This window comes from Hemitrygon akajei, chromosome 11 (assembly GCF_048418815.1).
Source record: "Hemitrygon akajei chromosome 11, sHemAka1.3, whole genome shotgun sequence".
In the NCBI taxonomy this organism is placed as follows: Eukaryota; Metazoa; Chordata; class Chondrichthyes; order Myliobatiformes; family Dasyatidae; genus Hemitrygon; species Hemitrygon akajei.
Genome location: NC_133134.1, coordinates 56,613,871 through 56,639,598, shown reverse-complemented (window position 1 = coordinate 56,639,598; position 25,728 = coordinate 56,613,871). Strand labels below are relative to the sequence as shown.

The following is a 25,728-nucleotide window of genomic DNA, read 5'->3' as shown; positions in this document are numbered from 1 at the left end:
ATGGCTATTATGATGGGGCATAATTTTAAGGTGACTGGAGGAAAGCATAGGGGGATATTAGAGGTATGCTTTTTTTACACACTGAGAGTGGTGGGGCCATGACACACCCTTCCAGGGGCGGTGGTAGAGGCAGAAGCTCTTACAACTTAGAAAACCTACAGGACAGTACAGGCTCTTCGGCCCACAAAACTGTGCCGAACATGTCCTTACCTTAGAACTATCCAGTTTACCCATAGCCCTCTATTTTTCTAAGCTCCATGTACCTATCCAAGAGCCTCTTAAAAGACCCTATCGCTTCCGCCTCCTCCTCCACCGCCACTGGCGGCCCATTCCACGCTCTCACCACTCTCTGCGTGTGGGGAGAAAAAAACAAACAACAGCAACTTACCCCTGACATCTCCTCTGTACCTACTTCCAAGCACCTTAAAACTACACCCTCTCGTGCAAGTCATTTTAACCCTGGGAAAAAGCCTCTGACTATCGACACAAACAATGCCTCTCATTATCTTGTACACCTCTGTCAGGTCCCTTCTCATCCTTTGTTGCTCCAAGGAGAAAAGGCCAAGTTTACTCAACCTATTCTCATAAGGCATGCTCCCTAATCCAGGCAACATCCTTATAAATCTCCTTGGCACCCTTTTTATGGTTTCTACATCCTTCCTTTAGTGAGGCAACCAGAATTGAGCACAGTACTCCAAGTGGGTTCTGACCAGGGTCCTACATAGCTGCAGCATTACCTCTCAGCGCTTATGCTCAATCCCACGGTTGATGAAGGCCAATGCACCATATGCCTTCTTAACTATAGAGTCAACCTGCGTAGCAGCTTTGAGTGTCCTATGGACTCAGACCCTAAGACCCCTTTGATCCTCCACACTGCCAAAAGTCTTACGACAAATGCTATATTCTGCCATCACATTTGGCTTACCAAAATGAATCACCTCACACTTCTCTGGGTTGAACTTCATCTGCTACTTCCCAGCCCAGTTTTGCATCCTATCAATGTCCCGCTGTAACCTCTGAGAGCCCTCCACACTATCCACAACACCCCCAACCTTTGTGTCATCAGCAAACTTACTAACCAATCCCTCCACTTCCTCATCCAGGTCATTTATAAAAATAACAAAGAGAAGGGATCCCAGAACAGATCCCTGAGGCACATCACTGGTCACTGACCTCCATGCAAAATATGACCCGTCTACAACCACTCTTTGTCTTCTGCAGGCAAGCCAGTTCTGGATCCACAAAGCAATTTCCCCTTGGATCCCATGCCTCCTTCCTTTCTCAAAAAGCCTTGCATGGGGTACCTTATCTGAAATCCATATACACTACATCTGCGGCTCTACCTTCATCAATGTGTTTAGTCACATCCTCAAAAAATTCAATCAGGCTCGTAAGGCACGACCTGCCTTTGCCAAAGCCATGCTGACTATTCCTAATCATATTATGCCTCTCCAAATGTTCATAAATCCTGCCTCTCAGGATCTTCTCCATCAACTTAACAACCACTGAAGTAAGACTCACTAGCCTATAATTTCCTGGGCTATCTCTACTCCCTTTCTTGAAAAAGGGAACAACATCTGCAACCCTCCAATCCTCCGGAACCTCTCCCATCCTCATTGATGATCCTCATTGATCATCGTCAGCAACCTCCTCCCTCGCTTCCCACTGTAGCCTGTGGTACATCCCGTTCGGTCACGGTGACTTATCCAACTTGATGCTTTCCAAAAGTTCCAGCACATCCTCTTCCTTAACATCTACATGTTCAAGCTTTTCAGTTCACTGCAAGTCATCCTTACAATCGCCAGGATCCTTTTCCATAGAGAATACTGAACCAAAGTATTCATTGAGTACCTCTGCTATCTCCTCAGGTTCCGTACACACTTTTCCACTGTCACACTTGATTGGTCCTATTCTGTTACATCTTATCCTCTTGCTCTTCACATATTTGTAGAATGCCTTGGGGTTTTCCTTAATCCTGTCCGCCAATGCCTTCTCATGGCCCCTTCCGGCTCTCCTAATTTCTTTCTTAAACTCTTTCCTGCTAGCTTTATAAGCTTCTAGACCTCTATCATTACCTAGTGCTTTTGAACCTTTCGTAAGCTCTTCTTCTTGACTAGATTTACAATAGCCTTTGTACACCACAGTTCCTGTACCCTACCATCCTTGCCCTGTCTCATTGGAACGTACCTGTGCAGAACCCCACACAAATATCCCTTGAACATTTGCCACATTTCTTCCGTACATTTCCCTGAGAACATCTGTTCCCAATTTATGCTTCCAAGTTCCTGCCAGATAGCCTCATATTTCCCCTTACTCCAATTAATGTTTCACTAACTGGTCTGTCCCTATCCCTCTCCAGTGCTATGGTAAAGGAGATAGAATTGTGATCACTATTTCCAAAATGCTCACCCACTGAGAGACCTGACACCTGACCAGGTTCATTTCCCAATAGCATATCAAGTACAGCCCCCTCCTCTTGTAGGCTTATCTACATATTGTGTCAAGAAACCTTCCTGAACACACCCAACAAGCTCCACCCCATCTAAACCCCTCACTCTATGGAGATGCCAATCAATATTTGGAAAATTAAAATCTCCCACCACAACAACCCTGTTATTATTACACCTTTCCAGAATCTGTCTCCCTATCTGCTCCTCAATGTCCCTGTTACTATTGGGTAGTCTATATTTTAAAAAAAAACACCCAGTAGAGTTATTGACCCCTTCCTATTCCTAACTTCCACCCACAGAGACTCCGTAGACAACTCCTCCATGACTTCCTCCTTTTGTGCAGCCGTGACACTATCTCTGATCAACAGTGCCACGCCCCCACCTCTTGTTTAATAAGATACTGAAGACTTGAGCGTATTCAGGGAGCCTATCTTCCCCTGCAGTTTGTGCAATTTCTTTCCTGATTTTAAAGATTTAAACCCATAAAAGTGGAACCTTGAGCACCCTAGGTTTTTTTTATTGAAGGGCTTTTAATTTTTATTATCCATTGTAGGTACATTTCAGAAACTTGGGTAAAGAACGGTACATTATTAAAGACCCCTCACACCCTCTCCATAAACTGTTCTTTTGCCATCAGGCAAATGTTACAGGAGCATCAAAACAAAAACCACAAGGCTACTAAACAGCTTCCTCCCTCAGGCAGTCAGACTGCTAAATAGCTGCTCTACCTGACTGTTTTGGACACTTATAACTTGATTTTAACCGACATGTGGCTGTTGTGTTTTACTATTTATTGTTGTGTTTATGATTTAGTGTTGCATTTGTTATGTTATGATTGCACTTGCCCCTGGGAAACACTGTCTCATTCTGCCCTGCAGAGCTGATTTCTGGTTAGAATGACAATAAAGTTTTTGAAGTTTTTTTGAATGAATTTACACATTTAAGCATTAATATGTTCACGTAGATAAATATTCACATTTTAACCATATGTCATTGATGTAGTAAAAATTCAGTAAGATGTCCATGCAGTAGGCATTAACATTTTTTCTTTCCCCCAAGTGCCAGCACCATCCAAGACCAGTCAAAGCCAGCCTCAGCCTGCCAACTCTAACAGCGGCACTTCCATAAATACCAGCAACAATAGCAATGCCAAGCGGGTCCCAGCCAACAATCAGCAGCAAGCCTTGTCTCGATATCCTCCTCGTGAAGTACCTCCACGCTTTCGACACCAGGAGCAAAAGCAACTGCTGAAGAGGGGCCAGCAGCTACCATCAACAGCTGGAACTGCAACATCGGTAGTCACCAGCCAGTCTGGAAGCAGCGCTGTTACTGTGCAGACGGTGACCAACGGGCAGCTGCAATATAGCAGCAAAACATTGACAGGTAATCTACTCCACAATATGCAAACAACAAACAAATAATTTTCCTTCTGGTCATATAGGCAGAGCTGAACCCAAAACAGGTTGTACCAAATTTGTTCAAGTCAACCACTTCGACTGTTCTTCTAATTATTAATGCAGAACAAAATTATATAGAAGCTCTAATTTGAATTAAAATAAAATGGTGAAATTGCTCCCAAAATGAAATTTATGAATAAAGAAAATACAGTTGGCCCTCCTTATCCACGGGTTCTGCATGCGCGGATTCAACCAACCGCAGATCGGGAAAACCCGGAATTTCTCCCTCCAGCACTTATTGTTTAAGCGTGTACAGACTTTTTTCCTTGCCATTATTCCCTAAACAATACAGTATAACAACTATTTACATAGTATTAGGTATTATAAGTTATCTAGAGATGATTTAAAGTATACTGGAGGATCTGCGTAGGTTACCACGGATCAGGAATTGAAAAAAAACGGAAGTTCTGTAAGTCGGAACAGGTACATCCGGTATTATTTAGTTTCAGTTAGTCAAACGTTTGTCTTAGTATATAGTATATATTTTATCCTTCTATGCATATAAAACACTTAAGAAACATGTATTTCAATAATTAAACCACTGCATTGCTTAGTAATAATTGTAGCTTTCATCAGGGCAGGGCCTTTCGCATGCTGCATTATTCTCACTTTATCCTTTAAAATTATTCTGATTGTTGACTGACTAGCCTAACGCTTTTCCAATGACCAATGGCATTTCACCTCTTTCCAAATGCTTTATTATTTCCACTTTATTTTCAATTGTGATGGTTTTCCGGAACAAAAACACTGCGGGCAGCGGGTCCTGAGCGCTGCCGGGTCCTAAAGTCAACCACACTGAGACAGGTTAAATAAGGTCAGGAGCTCCGCCGCATCCTAAGGTTCACCAACTTGAACATCCACGTTTTTTGGTATCCACGGGGGGTTCCAGGAACCAATCCCCCACGGATAAGGAGGGCCGACTGTAATTTGTATTTCAATGTTAACATCAAAACTTTGAAGATGCAGAGAAAGGGCAAGTGAAGGAACAAATAAAAGTCAGTTTTATAAAATGGAAATAAGGAAAATTGAATTCACAAAAGGAATGAAGAAGCAATATGCTTATTTAACTGTACCAACAAGCCATCACTTCTAATTCCTTTTCACAGCTCCTAAAAATACAATTGGAGATTTACCACTGTCTCTCCTACCACCTCCCATATCCATCAGCAGGCTTCAAACACTTAAAGAAGAAATTGCAATTTTCTTTTAATTGTAATCTAGTCTACTGTGTTTTTCTACTTGTAATGTAGTCGTCTGTACACATAAACTCTTCTCAGACTTCCAGTCAGGTCCAGGTATTGATTTTAACCAACATTTCCATGACAAACTCAGCCATCTTCATCAGGGAATTTGCCTAGGCTTGTGTAGTGGTATATATACTCCTGTCGTCTGTCCATCCTGATTGGTTAGTCCTCAACCAATCAGGTTTCCACTGCCCAACCTTGTTTAAGATCATATTCCAGTTCTTAGAGTAAGACCTTCATCTTTGTTGAAATTCTTATTTTCTGGTCTTATTTACCACCACACTAAAAGATGGCTGAGTTTGTCATTCAAACATTGGTTAAGATTGACACCTGGACCCGGCTGGAAGCCCGAGAAGAGTTTGTGTGTCATATACGCTAGGAAAGCACAAGATCCTTTTTCAGTCTTCTGTACATTGCGAACAAACAGATTTGATGATTGTTTTGTATGGCATAACTTTCATTGTGACTCCAAGCTTCTGGTCATCTGTCTTTAAATTGTCCTTTATCCCATTCTGATCTCTGTCCAATGCTATTCCAATGAAGCTTATGTAAGTTAAAATTTGCTTACAAACTCAACAATAGAGTTCCGCAATTTTAGATAATGGCTTTGTTATTGTCACTAACACTTGTTCTGGATCATCTTGGATTTCTTTAACTGTCTCACTACTATCCCCTACTATCTTGCACCATTATTCTTTTAGTTATTTGATTTTTCCTTCCTTCATCAAAAAATTATGCATGCAATAACAGTTCTCCTTTTCAATCTAGATTCTTTGGGGGAAAAAATCATTCAGGCAAGCCATGAATGGGCATTCTTTTAACAGTGTCTGTTGTTAATTGTGTTTGTTCTGTCACTTAAATTCTTGAAAACAAGAGTTGGCAACCTTTATTTTAACATCTGGAATGTACAAACCCCATTTCCAGAAAAGTTGGGATATTTTCCAAAATGCAATAAAAACAAAAATCTGTGATATGTTAATTCACGTGTACCTTTATTTAACTGACAAAAGTACAAAGAAAAGATTTTCAATAGTTTTACTGACCAACTTAATTGTATTTTGTAAATATACACAAATTTAGAATTTGATGGCTGCAACACACTCAAACAAAAGAATTAAAATAAGATTGAAAAGTGCACAGAATATTCAAGTAACACCGGTTTGGAAGACTCCACATTAAGCAGGCTAATTGGTAGCAGGTGAGGTATCATGACTGGGTATAAAAGTAGCATCCATCGAAGGCTCAGTCTTTGCAAGCAAGGATGGGTCGTGGCTCACCCCTTTGTGCCAAAATTCGTGAGAGAATTGTTAGTCAGTTCAAAAGGAACATTTCCCAACATGAGATTGCAGAGAATTTAGGTCTTTCAACATCTACAGTACATAATATTGTGAAAAGATTCAGAGAATTCAGAGACACCTCAGTGCGTAAAGGGCAAGGTCGGAAACCATTGTTGAATGCGCGTGATCTTCGAGCCCTCAGGCGGCACTGCCTAAGAAACCATCATGCTACTGTGACAATTATAGCCACCTGGGCTCAGGAGTACTTCAGAAAACCATTGTCACTTAACACAGTCCGTCGCTGCATCCAGAAATGCAACTTGAAACTGTATTACGCAAGGAGGAAGTCATACATCAACTCTATGCAGAAACAGCGACGAGTTCTCTGGGCCCGAGCTCATCTCAGATGGACCGAAAGACTGTGGAACCGTGTGCTGTGGTCAGATGAGTCCACATTTCAGCTAGTTTTCGGAAAAAACAGGCGTCGAGTTCTCCATGCCAAAGATGAAAACGACCATCCTGATTGTTATCAGCGAAAGGTGCAAAAGCCAGCATCTGTGATGGTATGGGGGTGCATCAGTGCCCATGGCATGGGTGAGTTACATGTATGTGAAGGTACCATTGACTCTGAGGCGTATATTAGGGTTTTAGAGAGACATATATTGCCATCAAGGTGACGTCTCTTCCCGGGACGTCCATGCTTATTTCAGCAGGACAATGCCAGACCACATTCTGCACGGGCTACAACAGCGTGGCTTTGTAGACACAGAGTGCATGTGCTTGACTGGCCTGCTGCCAGTCCAGATCTATCTCCTATTGAAAATGTATGGCGCATCATGAAGAGGAGAATCAGACAACGGAGACCACGGACTGTTGAGCAGCTGAAAGTCTTGTATCAAGCAAGAATGGACAAAATTTCCAATTGCAAATCTACTACAATTAGTATCCTCAGTTCCAAAACGATTAAAAAGTGCTATTAAAAGGAAAGGCGATGTAACACAATGGTAAACATGCCTCTGTCCCAACTTTTGTTGAGTGTGTTGCAGCCATCAAATTCTAAATTTGTGTATATTTACAAAATACAATTAAGTTGGTCAGTAAAACTATTGAAAATCTTTTCTTTGTATTTTTGTCAGTTAAATAAAGGTTCACGTGAATTAACATAACACCGATTTTTGTTTTTATTGCATTTTGGAAAATATCCCAACTTTTCTGGAAATGGGGTTTGTATATCTGCAATGATCAGTTATAATGTTTGACTGCAACTCTTAACTTTAGCATAGGTAAACTTTAGCACAGGTCCCGCACTTAAGAGCCATAGGCCAAATTCGGCTGCAGCAATGTGTCACACAAGTTTTGCACCAAATAGATTACAGAGAACTGAGGTTACAGAGGAAGTGAATTGGAGATGGGAGTGATTTAAGTGGGTGGGGAATTGGAGGGAGGCTAGCATGAAAATGGAGATATGGAAGTCGGAGATACAGGGGTTGTGGAGGTTGGAGTACAGCTGGTTGGGTCTACGGGAAGCAGGATGGAGTAGCGGTTTGTTTGGGTTGAGGGAAGGTTCGCCATACATGAGGAAGGGACGTGGGCTGAGGACAAGGAGGTAGGGGCATGATAAACATGAATAGTGTATGAAGTTGAAAGCTTTCCACCTGCCTAGAAGAGGCATTATTCTTTATTATCCAACATTATTCCCTATTGGGTGGAACCTTTAGTTAATACCAAACTCAGCCTCAGTTCATCAGTTAAAATCTGCTTCATTGTTCTTTTGGGGCTTGCATGCATGGTGGAAGTTTGTTATGCAATATCAAACAAGCCTTGTACATCAATAGATTTCTCTGTGCTTGCCTGGCAACCTCTTGTGTACAATCAGAATTCTCCTGAGATTGGGGATTCTCTCCAAGCCAAATGGGGACAAATAGTTCTAGAAGGTTTTTTTTTAGAAAACCTTCAAAATTGTAGATAGTAGCTTGTCCATACTCTGGCTTGTTACACTATAGTTATTAGAACACTGCAATTATATATTCTTCTGTGTTTCCTCCCTGGTACTCCTCCACCTTTGAGCCACAGCAAGCAGTGTTCCAGTCTAGAAAATACAAATGGAGGAACTCTTAGAGTGAAATGTTTACTGATTTATAAAACTCAGTAGTTAAGTGCTACTTTTCCAGCGTGACCTACAATCAATTTAATTGCTCAATTGTAACTTTCAGAGTATACTTTCCATTCTCCAGCCTTCATTACCGACAAAAACCTTCCCTCACCTGCTATGGCATTGTATGCAGCTTGATTGCCGAAGGGTCGCGGCCCGAAACGTTGACAGTGCTTCTCCTTATAGATGCTGCCTGGCCTGCTGTGTTCCACCAACATTTTGTGTGTGTTGTTTGAATTTCCAGCATCTGCAGATTTCCTCGTGTCTGTACTCTCTCTATTTTGTTGACATCTTTCCTATAATTTGGTGACCAGAACTGTACACAATACTCCAAATTTGGCTAATAAGGCCATTGCTATCAGATAGTTATCAGTCCATGAATTAAAGAATCACTGGAATCAGTGTACTGGGCCTTAAGTATGAACTATATTGATACTGCAACTACTCAATATGTTAATTGAGAATTTCTGTTTGTTCCTATTGTATTAAAAATTCCCATTTGGTTCTTGCAAATGGGATTTTATAACCGCATATTAAACATGATTGTAACCTACCATATCCGATCAGTAAAAGGATTAACCTTCAACTGTATGATGGCTATCAGAATGGCAGGACTTTTGAAAGCTCTAAACAGGTAGCTGAGTATTGAAATATAATTAGTGGGGATGAAGGAATTAATTAGTTTATTTGTGCACACAAAGCCACATCACTAGAAATTAAATAATAGGATCATGTTTTTTTTTAACATGTTGACAGATAAATGTATATGAGGGTATAGGAAAAACTGTATATTTTTATCCTTTGACTAAAGCCTTTCCCCAGAGGGGTAGAAAGGGCTTTGCTTGATCATTTAATTTGAAAGCTAGGAGCTCTGACTATTTGTAATGAAAACAAATTTGGTGGGTTATCAGTTTTCTGACTTGGTCAAACCACATGCAGACAACTAGAGTGTTATTACCTGATCCCACTTGCACCTTTGCATTTTTTTGTTTTCCCTTTTCTTCAAGAGACATTTTTTTTAGCTCTTAAGTGATTGTTGTATCTTTGAGTAGCATCTGACCTTCATGGTTGAACTGCTTTATTGTTTAGATTCCTGACATATATTGAAATTACTGTTTAGTTTTTACTGCAATATATTGAGATCTGCTCTGAAGTGCTCTGGGAATGCTTCACTCTTTAATAGAAGTGCATTTAAATCTGAAGTGACAAATGGCTGGGCGAAGTTTTGCAAGTATGCTGGTACTCTTAATTGTTTTAATTATGATGAGTGAGAACTCATTGTTTTCTTTGATCAGAAGCCAGCTGAGAGTATATTGAACCCTGACACCTTTTGTGGTTCTCTTGCTTTTTCTTAGGCATGCCTCCCATTCGGGATATGGTCAGCCACTCCCCTAACCAGTCAGGTGACAAAAGCTTTTTATTCTCTCCTTTCTGACATTGTTACTTTTCTTCTGTCTTCCCTTCCATTCCTTTTTCCTCTGTCTTCTCATTGTGTCTTGATTTTCCACACCCTGAACAATGAAGGTCTCTGACAGAGGCTGCTTATATAAAAGCTGCTGGACCTGGGGTTATTAACTGGAGATGTCGGTTGGATCCGCCAGCTTGCTTTGCTTTCTGGTGCATCTGTTGTGATGTTTTATGTTTGTAACCAACCTGCATGCTGTCTTTAATTTCCTTATCTTATGTCATCCAAGCCCTGATGAAAGTTTTATTTTATACCTGTATCCACAAGTGATGAGCAGATTGCCAGTGATCCACAGATGTCTATATAAATCAGCAGTTCATGTTTTTTCAATACTCAAGATTATCTGCATTGCAAATGTTTAGTCTGGTGGCACTGGTTTGTTTTTCTTTAATATACACCTTTATTTGAATGGTGCCATTGTGATCAAACTGGTCATTTCGAAACAAATTTGTGGGACACTTTATCTTTGCATTCAAAGCTGGGGAGTGGGCAGATTCTACTTTCATGCCATTGTTATTGAGGTTTCCATCAGCTATTAATGCTGGAGATAGAAATAGTGATAATATCCTTTTGCTTTTGTAAGTTTTATTTCCATTTGACTATCTGTCTTGTTATGAGAGGCAGACAATTTTTGAGGTTGCATTTAATATTTGTATTAAAACAAAGACATAATATATTAACACTACTGACACATTCTGGGATCGCAATTAGAATCTGCTTATCAAAAAAGGCACAGCACCAACATGCACAACAGGATATCCCATCTAAAAAGACAGGTTAGGAGGAGGAGGGAAAATCACAATTGCATACAGGAGTGAGCTGGATGTACTTGGTGTGTTGGTAAAGTGCTTTAATTTGGACATCCAGCATAGTACAAGTTAGGCCAGATGTTGAATTAATTTATGGCTGTTAGTTATTCCATTTGGGAAAGTGCGGGGCACTTCTATGATTGAAATTACATTTTTATTATAATTTTACTTCCATGATGAAGAACCTTAAGATGACTTGACTATATTTTGTTAGATGCTTTCAACATTGTGATATTTCACTATGTAATGCTGTCAAATATTGCATAGTTATAAATTGTAATTATAATTCCAGGTTGCTTCCAGGAAAGCTATACGGGAGACTTTAAATAGTGATTCACTTAAGAGCTGAAGTTTCCGTTTAGGAAATTCGTAGTGCATGGTGGTTATAGTTTTGATTACCACTGTGCACTTCCTGTTTTCACAGACCATTATTTTCCTATGATTCTGCATTCTAAGCAAAGTGGATTTGGCAATCATGTAGTTAATGTGTTGCAGATAATTTTATAGATGTAAGGTGTGACATCATTTTGTACTAATTTACAAGTATAACTTTCACTCATAAGTAACATAATCTCAATCTCTCGACATCTTGTGTTCATTCATAATTATGCCTTCTATGAAACATATTTATGGTCTGTAAGGAGCTGCCCCTAGATCCACTTCTCACTGATGTAGCAATCCAGGAAACTGGAGGTCTCTGAGATCTCTCACATCTTGCACACTTTTTCTGACTAAGGCTAGCTAGTTACTAATAGTAAAAGAAAGAAACCTCAACCTCATCTCTGCCTCTCTTTGCCAAAGCCTCTTGAACCAAAATCTCTGTTCCCCACTCTAACCCTGTTTCATTCCAACAATGGCTGTTTCACTTAAACCTAACTTCTCTTTATTGGCCCTTACCAAGTGCCTAATAACATAAGCAATCTCAGTCTCCATAGAAAGTCCCAATAGGCCCTGCCTTCTAAGTCTGGCACTTAAACTCCACAAGTAACTGTCTCTGAGATCTCTATCTCTGCAGAAAGTAATAGACCTTACAGACCATATTAGGGATGGGAGATACAGCTGGATGATCTTCAGCTCATTCAGAAGAATGAAGAGGAAATAGATAAGAGCTACAGGTAGTCATACCCAGGTTTCAGGAGATAGGAGCTTGATGACTGTCCGGAGAGGGAAAGGGAAAGGAAACAGGGAATTGGCAGATAATGCAGAGTACCTTTGAGGCTGTTCCCCTCTATAACAAGTATACCGCCTTGGATACTGTTGATTGGGGAAGGAATATGACCTATCAGGGAAAGCTGCTGACATCAGGTCTCTGACACTGAGTCTGAATCTGTGGCTCAGAAGAGAAAGAGGAAGAAGAGGAGAATGGTGGTGATAGGGATTCAATAGTTTGGGGAGCCAACAGGAAATTTTCTGGACGTGAAAGAGACTTCCAGATGGTATGTTGTCTCCCAGGTGCCAGGGTCAGGGACATCTTGCATTAGAACCACAACATCCTTAATGGGGAGGGTGAGCAGCCAGATGTTCTGGTACATATTGGTACCAATGACATAAGTGGAAAAGGGATAGGGTCCTGAAAAGAGAATGTAGAGAGCTAGTTAGGAAGCTGGAAAGTGGGACTTCAAGGGTTTGCCTGTGCTAAGCTCCAGTGAGGGTAAGATTGGCATGATCTGGCAGATCAATGTATGGCTGGTAGTTTGGTATAGGGGCCAGGGGCTGAGATTTTTTAAGATCATTGGGATCTCTTCTGGGGATGGTATGATGTGCACACAAAGGACGGGTTATGCCTGAACTTAAGGGAGACCAATATCTTCGTGCACAGATTTTCTAGAACTATTGGGGAGGGTTTAAACTAGTTTGACAGGGGGATGGGAACCAGAGTGATAGGTCAGAGGATGCAGTAGTTAAAAGTTCAAAGTACTTTTATTATCAAAGTATGTATACACTATACAACCTTGAGATCTGTCTCCTTACACAAGGCGGCCACAAAACAAAGAAACCCAAAAAACTCATTTTTAAAAAAAGACCCGCACCCAATGTGCAGAGAGAGAAAAAAAAATCGTGCAAACAATTGAAGTAAGTAAATAGCATTCAGAACAAAAGTGAGTCCATAGACTTGAAGCCCGGAGCAGACAACAGCCACAGCCTCAGTTCAGTGCAGAGCAGAGTAAACGTTTCATAGCAGCGAGCAGAATCGGCCTGATCCTTGTCTCTTGTCTCAGCACCCTGCCTTTTCAATCCACTGACCTGGCATTTAAATCGTCTAAACATCGAGTCGTCCCTCACTCTAGGACTCAGACCCTGTTGCATCGATATGCTCAGGGCCTGGACCCCGCTATCAAACCTTGTTCGAGGTTTAGATGGACAGGCTTCAAATCTGCATCTCCTCCATTGTTTGTAGTGATTGTTTACCATAACTGCAAACAGTAAACTGTAAACAGTGATTGTTTACCATGTTTACCATAAGAGAAAGTGTTATTAATAAATATTTAGTTGCAGTAGATACTGTGAGTTGAAAGACTGTGATGAAGTGGAAAGAGCATAATTGCAGTCAATTGGATGGGTTGAAAAGTGTCTATTTTAATGCAAAAGAGGCATCAGGAACTTGGTGATGTCAACCTGAAATTATTAACCTGCTCAGTTGAGGAAAAACTCCAGAGACACGAAATTACCTCTGAAACGGTTTTTAATCAGAGAGGAGTTCGCAGCCCCAAGCACTTCGGGCGTAAGGTAGCCAACTCCCAATTTGTCGGTTTACAAAGGTCATACTTATACCCAAAAGCAGGGTACTACATTCGCAAATATGGTTACCGATTCAAATTCATCAATTGATTGGCTATTGCATAGCTAAGCACGCGATATACTCGGAATTAGCAAAGATTCAAGCGTAATACTTGGAATTAGTACAGACGCACTCAAAACACTGGAAATAGGTATAGCTCAAAATACTTTGCCAAACACATTGTCTTGTGGTCGCAGGTTCCCCTTTTCCTTGTGGTCTCCATGTCTGGCCTGGCACCTTATTTTAGCTACCTCTCCTTACTTTCCCAATGACGTACCTCTCTCTTGTCCTGTCTACCTATTTTGCTACACTTACCCCTAGCCCATCCCCTCTACACGTACCCCTTACCCTCTTCACATTCTCAGTGATGATCGTAGAGCCTGGGTCAGTACGTGGAACAATGGCGTTGTTGCCAATACAGAGGTTTGACTGTCACAAGAGCAGGCATAGCTGCTGGATGTTCCAGGCTTTAGATGTTGCAAAAGGCACAGGGGTGGAGGAGTGGCATTACTGTTCATGGATAGTATCACAGGGAAGATGTTGTGGAGGGTTTATCTATTGAGTCAGTTGGATGGAAATCAGAAACCGAAACCGAGCAATCAGCCTATTGGGTGTTTTCTATAAATCCTCTCTCCCCCACCCCCCAAGAGTAACAGAGACATCGAGATGCAGATCAGAAAGCAGATTTTGGAAAGATGCCAAAATAGCAGGATTGTCGTCATGGGTGACTTCAACTTCCCTAATGTTGATGGGCACTTCCTTTGTGCAAAAGGTTTAAGTCGAGCAGAATTTGTTAGGTGTGTCACAATATGGAGATAGGCCAACTATAGAAGAGGCCATATTGGATCTGTTACTAATCAGTAAACCTGGTCAGGTGACAGATCGCTCAGTGGGTGAGCATTTTGGAGATGGTGCCTGCAACTCCCTGACCTTTATCATAGCCTTAGACAGGGATTAGAGTAGGTGGTATGGGACAAGACAAATTATGATGCTGTTCGACAGGATCTATGGAGCATAATTTGGGAATGGATTTACTCCGGAAATAAACAACAAAAATGTGTATGTTGTTTAGGGAGCACTTGCATGGGGTTCTGGATAGGTTTGTCCTATTGATGCAGGGAAAGGTGAAGGAACCATGGTTGACAAGAGAAGTAGAATATCTAGTCTGAGAGGAAGGAAGGAAGCCTACTTAAGTTTTAAGAAGCAAAGTTCAGGTAGGGATCTTGAGAGATGTAAGGTAGCCAGGAAGTGGACAGGAGAAGTCTTGGTAAGTAATTTAAGGAAAGAACCAAGACATTCTACATATTCATGAAGAACAGGAGGATGATTAGAATGTAGGTAAAACAGATGAGGAATAAAAGGGAAAACATGCCTGGAATCAGAAGAGGTAGAGGATGCCCTTAATCAGCGTTCCCTCTCATATTTTTCTACAGTTGTGTGAACTAACCATTGCTCTGAGCAGGAAATTTTTTTATACAGCCTGAAAACTGCACGGCATATTATATAAAAGAAAACTCCAGCTATGTGGCAACAAAAGCTATGTGCACAGGAGCATTCCAGTTACTGTGCGGACGCACTTCCGCTCAGCTTAAAGGGAACATGTCCTGAATGTATATTTTGCTTCAGTATTCACCAGTTAGAAGAAGGACCTTGCTGAATATGTATTAGATGAGGAAGTGGAAGTGTGGATTAATAAGTTTGAATATGATATGAAGCTTGATGTTATTGTGAATAGTGTAGAAGGTTGTTGTAGGTTACAGCGTGACAGTTATAGTATGAGGAGCTGGCCTGAGAAGTGGCAGGTGAATTTCATGCTGGAGAAGAGTGAAGTCTTCACTTTGGAAGGTTGAACTTGAAAGCAGAATACCAGGTCAACGGCAGGATTCTTAACAGTGTGGATGAACAAAGGGTCTTGGGGCCCATGTTTGTAGATCCTGCAAAGTTGATAGTGATAAAGAAGGCTTGTGGTGGGTTGACCTGCATTAGTCGGGGTGGGGGGGGGGGGGGGGGGAGTGGAGATGGTTTGAGCGTAAGAGATGCTAGGTATTGTAGCAGCTCTATAAAACTCTGGCTAGACCATGCTTGGAGTATTGTGTGCAGTTCTAGACACCTCTGTAGGAAGAATGTAGAACCTTTAGAGGAGATTTGCCAGGATGCTGCCTGGATTAGAGAGCATGTCTCTTGAGCTTTTTTCCTTGGAGCAGAGGAGGATGAGAGGTGACTTGATAGAGGTGTACTAGATGATAAGAAGCATTGATAGATTTTATAACCAGAGTCTTTTTTCCCAGGGTGGAAATGGGTAATACAGAGGGGCATAATTTTAAAGTGGAGGAAAGTGTAGGGGAATGTCAAAGGTCGGCATTTTACTGTGATAGGTTGTGGAATACACTGCCAAGGGTGGTGGTAGAGGTAGGTGAGGAAATTTTAAGAGATCCTTAAATCGGCACATGGGTGAAAGCAATGGAGGGCTATGTGGAAGATAAAGGTTAGATTGATTTTAGAGTGAGTTAAAGGTATGGAATAACATCATGGGTTGAAGGGCCTGTACTGTTCTATGTTCTGTTCATGTAAATTCTGCTCAGTGCTTTGATTTTATTTGAAGGAGGCTATTAATCTACGCATTTTGGAAGGAAATGGTAACGTCTTCTGAAATGATAATTGCTGTTAGATGAACTAGTAAAAATTTTGTGTCAACAATTCTCATTTCTAAAGGAAGCTTTCAGCAGGCTTTAAACAATTTAGAGCAGTGGTTCCCAACGTGGGGCATACGCCCCACAGGGGGATAATTTGATTTTTAAGGGGGGCAATTTGAGAATGAGTTATTAACAGTGAATTTTTTCTATTAAGTCTGTGTGAGTATGAGTGTGTGTGTGAGTTAATACATATGTGTATATACAGTATGCATACATAAAAATACTTGTGTGTATGTACATTTGTAATTGCATATGTACTGTATATATAGTGTATCACCATCATTACAACCATCAAATGGCTTTCATAATTAAATTAATGAATTGACTGATGTAGGAAGGAACGAATGAACAAGTCCAAACGCGTAAGAAACTCGTACGAGGTCGCGCCAATGCTGCTTTTTGCAGTAGCTTTCGGTTCTTGGTGGTGTGAAGGTGTGTACATTGCGTCATCTCTTTTAAACAGTGTATCTGTCTTTGTATGCTGTAGAAACAAATCGGCATTGTTTTATTTATTTATTATTATTATTATTATTTTAATATCACTTAATGTTCTTTTTTTTTACAATTGCTTAGTAATTTCTTCCTCAGAACTTTAACAGTCCTTTGGTTCTTTTATTTTTCTCGTTCATGAATGCCATGTTCTTTGGAAGCTTGTTTAAACCAAGTTAATGGTCTTTTAGGCTTCCTCCAGGTGAATAGGAGTTCACTTTTTGAATAATAAGAATTATATATCACCACAGGGGGCATCAGAATTTTAGAGGTGATTAGGTGGGGCATGGCCAAAAAAAGGTTGGGAGCCACTGATTTAGAGTCTCTTTGGGTTATATGGTGTGTTTGACTGCTTCAGTGCAATGATGATAATTATGCAAGTCTGGTGAAACCCTAGCAGCTTAATGTAGTATTCCTTGAATGAAGAAAGAATGTATCGGACAGTTACTTGTCATATTTACTCAATCTTTTTTTTTCTAAAATAAATAGGAATTTACATAGTACAGTGTCTTTTGAATGGTGGTCTGTATTCTTCATGCTCCTTTTGTAGATGCAGGAAGATTGTTCCTGATGTTGGGGAAGTCCAGAACGAGGGGTCACAGCTTAAGGATAAAGGGGAAGCCTTTTAGGACTGAGATGAGGAAAAACTTCTTCACACAGAGAGTGGTGAATCTGTGGAATTCTCTGCCACAGGAAACAGTTGAGGCCAGTTCATTGGCTATATTTTAAGAGGGAGTTAGATATGGCCCTTGTGGCTAAAGGGATCGGGGGTATGGAGAGAAAGCAGGTACAGGATTCTGAGTTGGATGATCAGCCACGATCATACTGAATGGCGGTGCAGGCTCAAAGGGCCGAATGGCCTACTCCTGCACCTATTTTCTATGTTTCTATGTTATATTGTCTCACACCAACACTCAACTCCCCATCAATAATTCCATCATCACATTAATTGAATTCATCTCTGTATATATTGTGTATCAGTCATTCCCAAACTTTTAAGAATGAAAATCAGCCGCACTTACATGCCTTTTCTTTTCCCTCCCCCCCACCCATCTCTTCTCCCCTGTGCATAAGTGCCTGATGATGTCATGGGTAGCTGCATCAAAGTAGCTGGGGCTTTGCCAAGAATGGCTGGCAGCTTAGAGTCAAGGGCAGCTGGCATGCAGAGTGAATCTACATTTTAGATGAACTTTTTATCTAAATTGTCTGTATTATAATTAAAACCTTGCAGGACCCCAGTAATCTTAAGCGCCTGTCAGTTGGAGACACCTTTCTTATGGTATTGTGGGCCACTGATTAGGAATTTTTCTTTTTCTTTCAAGTTATATTTCATACAATAATCCTGGAACCCAGTTTCAGATTTCTCAATTTTAAAAAAATTGCTTGGCAAGGTAAAACCTTATTAGTGTCCAAGGACATAGAACTCTTTTTGTACATGTGCATATACTGTAAACTTCAAATTTGGCAGCAGCATCCCTGTATTAAAGTTCATCGTCAAACAAAACTTCGATCAGGAGAAATGAAAGGAAACTTTCCCACTGCAAGTGAGTGGTGGAGTGAGTCAATGCGTAGAATGATTGATTTGTTGCCAGTCAGCTGGTTACTTTGTCTTGACTGACGCCAAACCATTTGAATGTTGGAGTGCAAGTGACAAGTATTTGTGTATTGTGCGTTGCAGATCATGAAAGGGTTATAGAGATCTGTGAGGCTCTGATCTGCTCAATATCCTGTACCCAGAATGTTGATGGCAGGGAACACAGCAATGGCGATACAACTAAAAATGCAAAAGGTTGTGTTGGAGATGATTGTCTGTGGCACCTCAGTGGTGTGACTATTGAAAGGCACTTGTCCAGATCTTGCTGCATGCCTGCATGGATTGATTCAGAAGATTTGCATGTTAAGTTGAATATTGCAAAATTATATGCAAACATGCACATGTGATGGCGAAAATGTCATTGATGAAGCAGTTGAAGGTGTTTGGGCTTTGATGACTCCTCTACGGAACTCCTGGAATAATGTTCTGAGGCTGAGATGATTGGCACAGTCATCTTAAGACTATAGGACATGGGAGCAGAATTAGGCCATTTGGCCCAACAAGTCTGCTCTGCCATTCAATCATGGCTGATCCTTTCCCCCCTCCTCAGCCCCACTTCCTGGCCTTCTCCCCTAACCTTTGTTGCTGTGTCCAATCAAGAACTTATCAAGCTCTGCCTTGAATACACCCAACAAACTTGCCTCCACAGCTGCTTGTGGTAACAAATTCCACAAATTCACCAGCCTCTGTGTGAAGAAATCTCTCCGCATCTGTTTTAAGTAGACATCCCTCTATCCTGTGGCTGTGTCCCCTTGTCTTAGACTTCCCTACCATGGGAAACAACCTTTCCACATCTACTCTGTCTGGGCCTTTCAACATTTGAAAGGTTTCAATGAGATTCCCACTCCCCCATCATTCTTCTAAATTCCAGCGAGTACAGACCCAGAGCAATCAAACATTCCTCGTATGATAACCCTTTCATTCCTGGAATCATGCTTATGAACCTCCTCCTAACCATCTCCAATGTCAGCACTTCTCTTGTTTGATGAGGAGGCCACGACTGTTCACAATACTCAGGGTGAGGCCTCACCAGTGCTCTATAAAGCCTCAGCACCATACCCCTACTCTTGTATTCTAGACCTCTTGAAATGAATGCTAACATTGCATTTGCTGTTCTCACCACCGACTCTTACCTACAAGTTAACCTTTAGGGTGTTCTGCACAAGGACTCCCAAGTCTTGCATCTCAGATTTTAGGATTTTCTCCTCATATAGAAAATAATCTGTGCATTTATTTACTACCAAAGTTCATGGCCATGCATTTTTCTAACATTGTATTTCAGTTGCCACTTTCTTGCCCATTCTCCTAATCTGTTTAAGTCCTTCTGTAGCCTACCTGTTTCTTCAACACTACCTGCCCCTCCACCAATCTTCATATCATCTGCAAACTTGGCAAGAAAGCCATTTATTTTATCATCTAAATCATTGATATACAGCATAAAAAGAAGTGGTCCCAACACCAACCCCTGCAGAACAACACAATGACTGGCAGTCAACCAGAAAAGGGTCCTTTTATTCCCACTTGCTGCCAGCTACCAATCAGTCAATGCTCTAACAATGCCAGTAACTTTCCTGTAATACCATATACCCTTAACTTGGTAAGCAGCCTCATGTATGGCACCTTGTCAAGCACTTCCTGAAAGTCCACATGTACAACATCCACTGCATCTCCTTTATCTATCCTACTTGTAATCTCAAATAATTCCAACAGGTTTGTCAGGCAAGATTTTCCCTTGTGAGGAAACCATGACTTTATCCTATCTTGTCCTGTGTCACCAAGTACTCCATAACTTCATCCTCAACAATTGATTCTGACCACTGAGGTCAGGCTAATTGATCTATAATTTCCTTTCTGCTAATCCCTTCGATTGGAGTGATATTTGCAATTTTCCAGTCCTCTGGAGCCATGCCAGAGTCCAGTGATTTTTGAAAGATCACTACTAATGCCTCCACAATCTCTGCTGCTAACTCTTTCAGAACTCTAGGGTGCAGTTCATTTGGTCCATGTGACTTGTGTACCTTTAGTTCTTTCAGTGTTTTGAACACCATCTCCCTTGTAATAGTAACTCCCTCACACCCTTCAACATCTGGCATATTGCTAGTGTCTTCCACAGTGAAGACTGATACAAAATTCTCATTTAGTTCATTTGCCATCTCCTTGTCCCCAATTATTATTTCTCTGGCCTCATTTCCTAGTGGTCATATATCCACTCTCATCTCTTATTTTTTTTACATACTTGAAAAAGCTTTTACTATCCACTTTGATATTGTTTGCTAGCCTGCTTTCATATTTCATCTTTTCCCTCCTAATGATTCTTTTAGTTGCTCTCTGTAGGTTTTAAAAGTTTCCCAATCCTCCATCTTCCCACTAATTTTTGCTTTGTTGTATGCCCTCTTTTGTTTTTACATTAGCTTTGACTTCCCTTGTCAGCCATGGTTGTACTATTCTGCCATTTGAGAATTTTTTCATTTCTGGAATACTGTACATCTATCATTTTTCCCAGAAACTCATGCCATTGCTGCTCTGTTGTCATTCCTGCCAGCATTTCCTTCCAATTTACTTTGGCCAACTCCTCTCTCATACCTCTATAATTTCTTTTACTCCACTGAATTATTGCTACATCAAGGTTTATCTTGTTCGAGGTACGACTCTAGCCAGTGGAGGGATTTCAAGTTGATAGCCTTTGTGTTCAATTTTACTCAGGCTTTTTAATGCTTTTTTTTTTGTGAAAGGCTGTAATGATATTGAGGCAAGTCACTGTCAACTCACTTGGATCTCAGCTTTGTTCGTATTTCAGCCACGGCTATGATGAAGCCTGCTACAGAATGAACCTGGCAAAACCGAAACAGGTGTTTAATGTGCATGTTAATAAATATTGCTTGAGGGAACAGACATCAATGTCTTCCTTTGTTTTGGTTCTGATTCAGATCAGCAAAACATTTTTATTGACAAGACGTATTTTGGAAATTTTCCACAGTTTTGAACATTTGCTGCATCCAGAATTCTCAGCCATTTCTTAATATTGAATTGGCTGAAGGCTGGTTCCTCTGATGCTGATACCTCCAGAGGTAGTTGCGATAGAGCACCCACTTAGTGGTTCCTATGGAAGATGTAAAGATGCAACTTGAAGCCACCTTCTTCTGTTAACTGCTCAATTGTCCCCCATCGTAAAGTCAAAGATGACTGGCAATATACAGTGATGTTTTGCAGGCAGCTCAAAGCTTTTAGATGTAGTCCTTCTGAACTACTATTGCTGCAATCTGCCGCCTATGATTTTCTTTTAAGAAACCTACTTTTGAACAGTCTAAATGAATAGCAATTTTACAGTCTCCTGAAGGACTCAGCGAACTTGATTCTCGGGATGCAGTTACAGCACTGCAAAGCAAATGGTGGTCAGTCACTGTTGTAAGAGAGGGTGCTGGGACGGACTTCAAGGCAGACTAAAGCATCGGAGTATGAAACTTCCTCTCACCAGTATTTTGTTAGCTGATATACAGTCACTGGAGAACAAAATAGAGGACCTGAGGGCAAGATTGCTGTATTGGAGGGAAATGAGGAGTTGCTGTGTTCTGTTTCATGGAGACATAGCTCACTCTGGACAAGTCAGGCATGGTGCTGCAGCCCGAGGGTATCTGTCTGCTGGATAGACTGAACTGCCAATTTGAAGAAGACAAGAGGTGGGGGAATATGTTTCATGATAAGTTCTTCGCAGTGCAATCTCATTGCACTCTTATTCTCCCGACCTGGAACCTCTAATGATTAAGTCCAACCGTTCTACTTAAGGTTCTCCATGATCCTGACCGCAATTTACATGCTGCCAAAAGTACTTGATGTATTGAGTATTATTAACAAGCAAGTAACATCCTACCACAACGCCTTTCACAGCCTTGCCAGGGACTTCAATTAAGCTTACTTGAAGAAATCTCTACCCAGTTATCATCAGCATATCACCTGCAGCAGCAGGGATCCCAACACATTTGATCATGGTACCGCACCATCAGGAATGCCTTTCATTCCATCCCTAGACCATATTTTTGGGAAATCTAATCATTTGGCGATCCTAGTGGCATAGGCCGTACAGCAAGGCACCAGAGGTAAGGACAAAAAAGAGGTTGTCACAAGAGACTGAGAAGCAGCTACAGGATTGCTTTTAGTCAGTCAAGTTCAAGGAATCCTCAGAGGATTCGAATGAATACACCACCATTGTCATGGACTTTGTAAAGACATTTGTGAATGAGTATGCCCCCACAAAATAATTCTCCAAATAGTCTTCTCCAACCAGAAGCCCTGGGTAAACCAAGAGAGCCACAATCTGCTGAGGGCTAGATCAGTGGCATTCGGGTCCAGTGACTAAGGAATGTACAAGAAGTCCATGTAGGACCTCCAGAAAGCCATCTCACATGTGAAGTGGCAATTCTGGACCAAACTTGGATCATAGAAGGATGCTAGTTGCCACAGGGTTGAATGCTATCTCCTCATACTAAGTAAAACCAAGCAACATAGTGACAACAAAGTTTTGCTCCCAGATGCACTCAATGCCTTCTATGCTCATTTTGACCGACAGAACACAGAGGTACTTTCACAAACTCCCACAGCCCTTACAGTCCTGTGATTTAAGCCTCCGAGGCTGATGTGAGAACATCCTTCAGTAGAGTGGACCACAGAAAGTATCTGGCCCAGATGTTGTATTTGGATGAGCACTGAATGCCTGTGGTAATCAGCTGGCTGGAGTGTTTACTGACATCTTTAATGTCTTGCTTCGACACTCTGAGGTACCTACCTGCTTCAAGCAGGCTTCAATCATAATGGTGCCCAGGAATGTGGTCCACTGTAATGAAGTGCTTTGAGAGATTAGTCATGAAACATCAACTCCTGCCTGAGTGATTTGTACCTGCTCCAATTTGCCTTCCAGGTCAACAGCAGATACCATTTCATTGGCGCTTTAATCAGTTCTGGAACATTTGGACAGTGAGGATGCATACATCAGGATGTTCTTTATTGATTGCAGCTCTGCATTCAACACTATCATCCCCTCAAAACTTATCAATAATCTCCAATACCTAGGCCTCAGTATCTTCTTGTGTAACTGGATACTCTGTTTCCTCACTTGCAGACTCCAGTCCGTTCAGATTGGCAACAGCATCTCCTCCACAATCACCATCAGACCAGGTGTGTCACAAGGCTGTGTGCTTTGCTCCCTGCTCTACTCACTTTATGCTTATGACTGTAAGGTTAAGTACAGTTCCAATGACACATTAAGTTTGTTGATGACACCACTGTTGGCTGAATCAAAGGTGGTGATACCAGCATATAGGAAGGAGATTGAATATCTGGTTGAATGGTGCGACAAAAAATTTTCACTCATCATCAGCAAAACCAAAGAGCTGATTATTGACTACAGTATGAGGAAACTGGAGGTCCATAAGCCAGTCCTCATCAAGGCATCAGAGGTGGAGAGAGTGAGCAACTTTAAATTCCTTAGCATTATCATTTCAGAGGATCTGTCCTGGGACCATCATGCAAGTCCCATTACAAAAAAGGCATGATTTGACATGTCATCTAAAATTTTGACAGATTTCTAAAGATGTACAGTGGACTGCATCCTGACTGACTACATCAGGGCCTGGTATGGAAACACCAATACCCAAGTCTACAAAAAGTAGTGGATACAGCCCAGTCCTTCACAAGAAAAGCCATGTTTGTCATTGAGCACATCTACAAGGAGCGCTTCCAGAAGTAAACAACATCCATCATCAAGGACCCTCACCATCCAGGCAATGCTCTCTTCTTGTGAATGTCATCAAGGGAGGAGGTCCAGGAACCTCAGATCCCAAACCACCAGATTCAGGAAAGTTACTACCCTTCAACATCAGGCTCCTGAGCCAGATTGGATAACTTCACTCACCTCTACAGTGAACTGATTCCATAATCTCTGGCCTTACTTTCAAGGTCTCTACAACTTATTTTCTCAATATTATTCTTTATTTAATATTATTATTATTTGTTTTTCCTTTTTGTACTTGCATAATGGGCAATAGCTTTGATATCCTGGAGCACCTTGTAGATGCTCAGTTTTGAGCTATCACACCTATTCTGTGTGTAACCCATTCAGCTCATTGTTAATGCTACTCATCACTATGGAGGCTCTTCTCTGTTTTGTGATGGAATTTTGCCTTTCTAAGTATAATGCAGTTGTCATTCCTGCTGGTATTATTGTGTTGGTTCCTTCACCATTTGTTGCACAAGCAATGTGGAAATTGTCTTTTAGCCTCAACCTTTCTAATCTACCTTCTCAGGAGGGCTCTTAAATATTATGTGCTGCATACTTTGCTGGTACTACTAAGTATTATACTTAGAACATCAAAGGTTCAAAGTAAATTTATTATCAAAGTACATGTCACCATATACAATCCTGAGATTCATTTTCCTGTGGCGTACTCAATAAATCTACAGAATAATAATCAGAACAGAATCAATGAAAGACCACCCATACAAAAAGAAATAATAAATATGCAATAAATATTGAGAACATGATATGGTGAGTCCAATGATGGGGCAAGTGAAGTTGAATGAAGTTGTCTCCTTTGGTTCAAGAGCTTGTTGGTTGGGGGTAGTACTGTTTCTGAAATTGGTGGTGTGAGTCCTGAGGTTCCTGTACCACCTTCCTGAAGGCAGCAGCAAGAAAGGAGTATTTTCTGGGTGGTGGGGGTCCCTGATCTTTCCTGCAACTTAGCCTTCCCTAAAATGTATTTCCAGTGTTCTAGGTCAAAATATTTTTTATTGACAAAATTGCTTATTAAAAGCCATGAGATTTTTTTTTACTTTGTTAGCCATGTTTTATATACAGCTTGCTGTTATAACACTAAATTTGTGTCAGCAGTTATGAAGTAATTGGATAAATACTTATTAAAAATCCATTTGAAGAACAGTATGAGAATTCAAGTAGAATGGAGTAGGCATCTGCAGAAGTGGATACTGGTCACATATTATTAATGAACCAGTTGGTAAGCACTGAACAGATTTTCAATGAGAAGTTAGCTGTGTTGAGTGACTTACTGGGTTAACTTCGGTTAATTTAGTTGTCTTATGCTTTTTGAAAAGAATGGTATTTGTGTAATCTTAAAACCTTAGAGAAAAGACCTTGGCATGTTGACAGCATTTTGGTAAGTCCAATTGTGATTATGCATTTTCACTAGGCTGCATACTGTTAATATATTGTGCTAAACACAAAGCAGTAATCCAGATTGTATTAAATATCTGTGTTACGGAATGAGTTGCTGTGTTGGCAAAGCCCTTATTTAGTTTCCCATTAAAATTGA

The 25,728-nt window shown here is 40.9% G+C and overlaps 1 protein-coding gene across 11 annotated transcripts in view; it reads left to right on the top strand.

Annotated features, from left to right (window-relative positions):
* The window catches only part of LOC140735644 (trinucleotide repeat-containing gene 6A protein-like), a 166,642-nt gene that overhangs the window by 92,863 nt on the left and 48,051 nt on the right, over window positions 1-25,728 (top strand). For 7 of the 11 annotated variants that reach the window (XM_073060929.1, XM_073060936.1, XM_073060935.1 and 4 more), the window contains exons 5-6: window positions 3,510-3,833; window positions 9,936-9,983. In XM_073060929.1, the coding sequence (XP_072917030.1) occupies window positions 3,510-3,833; window positions 9,936-9,983 (372 nt within the window). The remainder of the gene's footprint in view (window positions 1-3,509; window positions 3,834-9,935; window positions 9,984-25,728) is intronic. The other 4 variants (XM_073060937.1, XM_073060939.1, XM_073060938.1 and 1 more) reach the window with 1 other exon arrangement.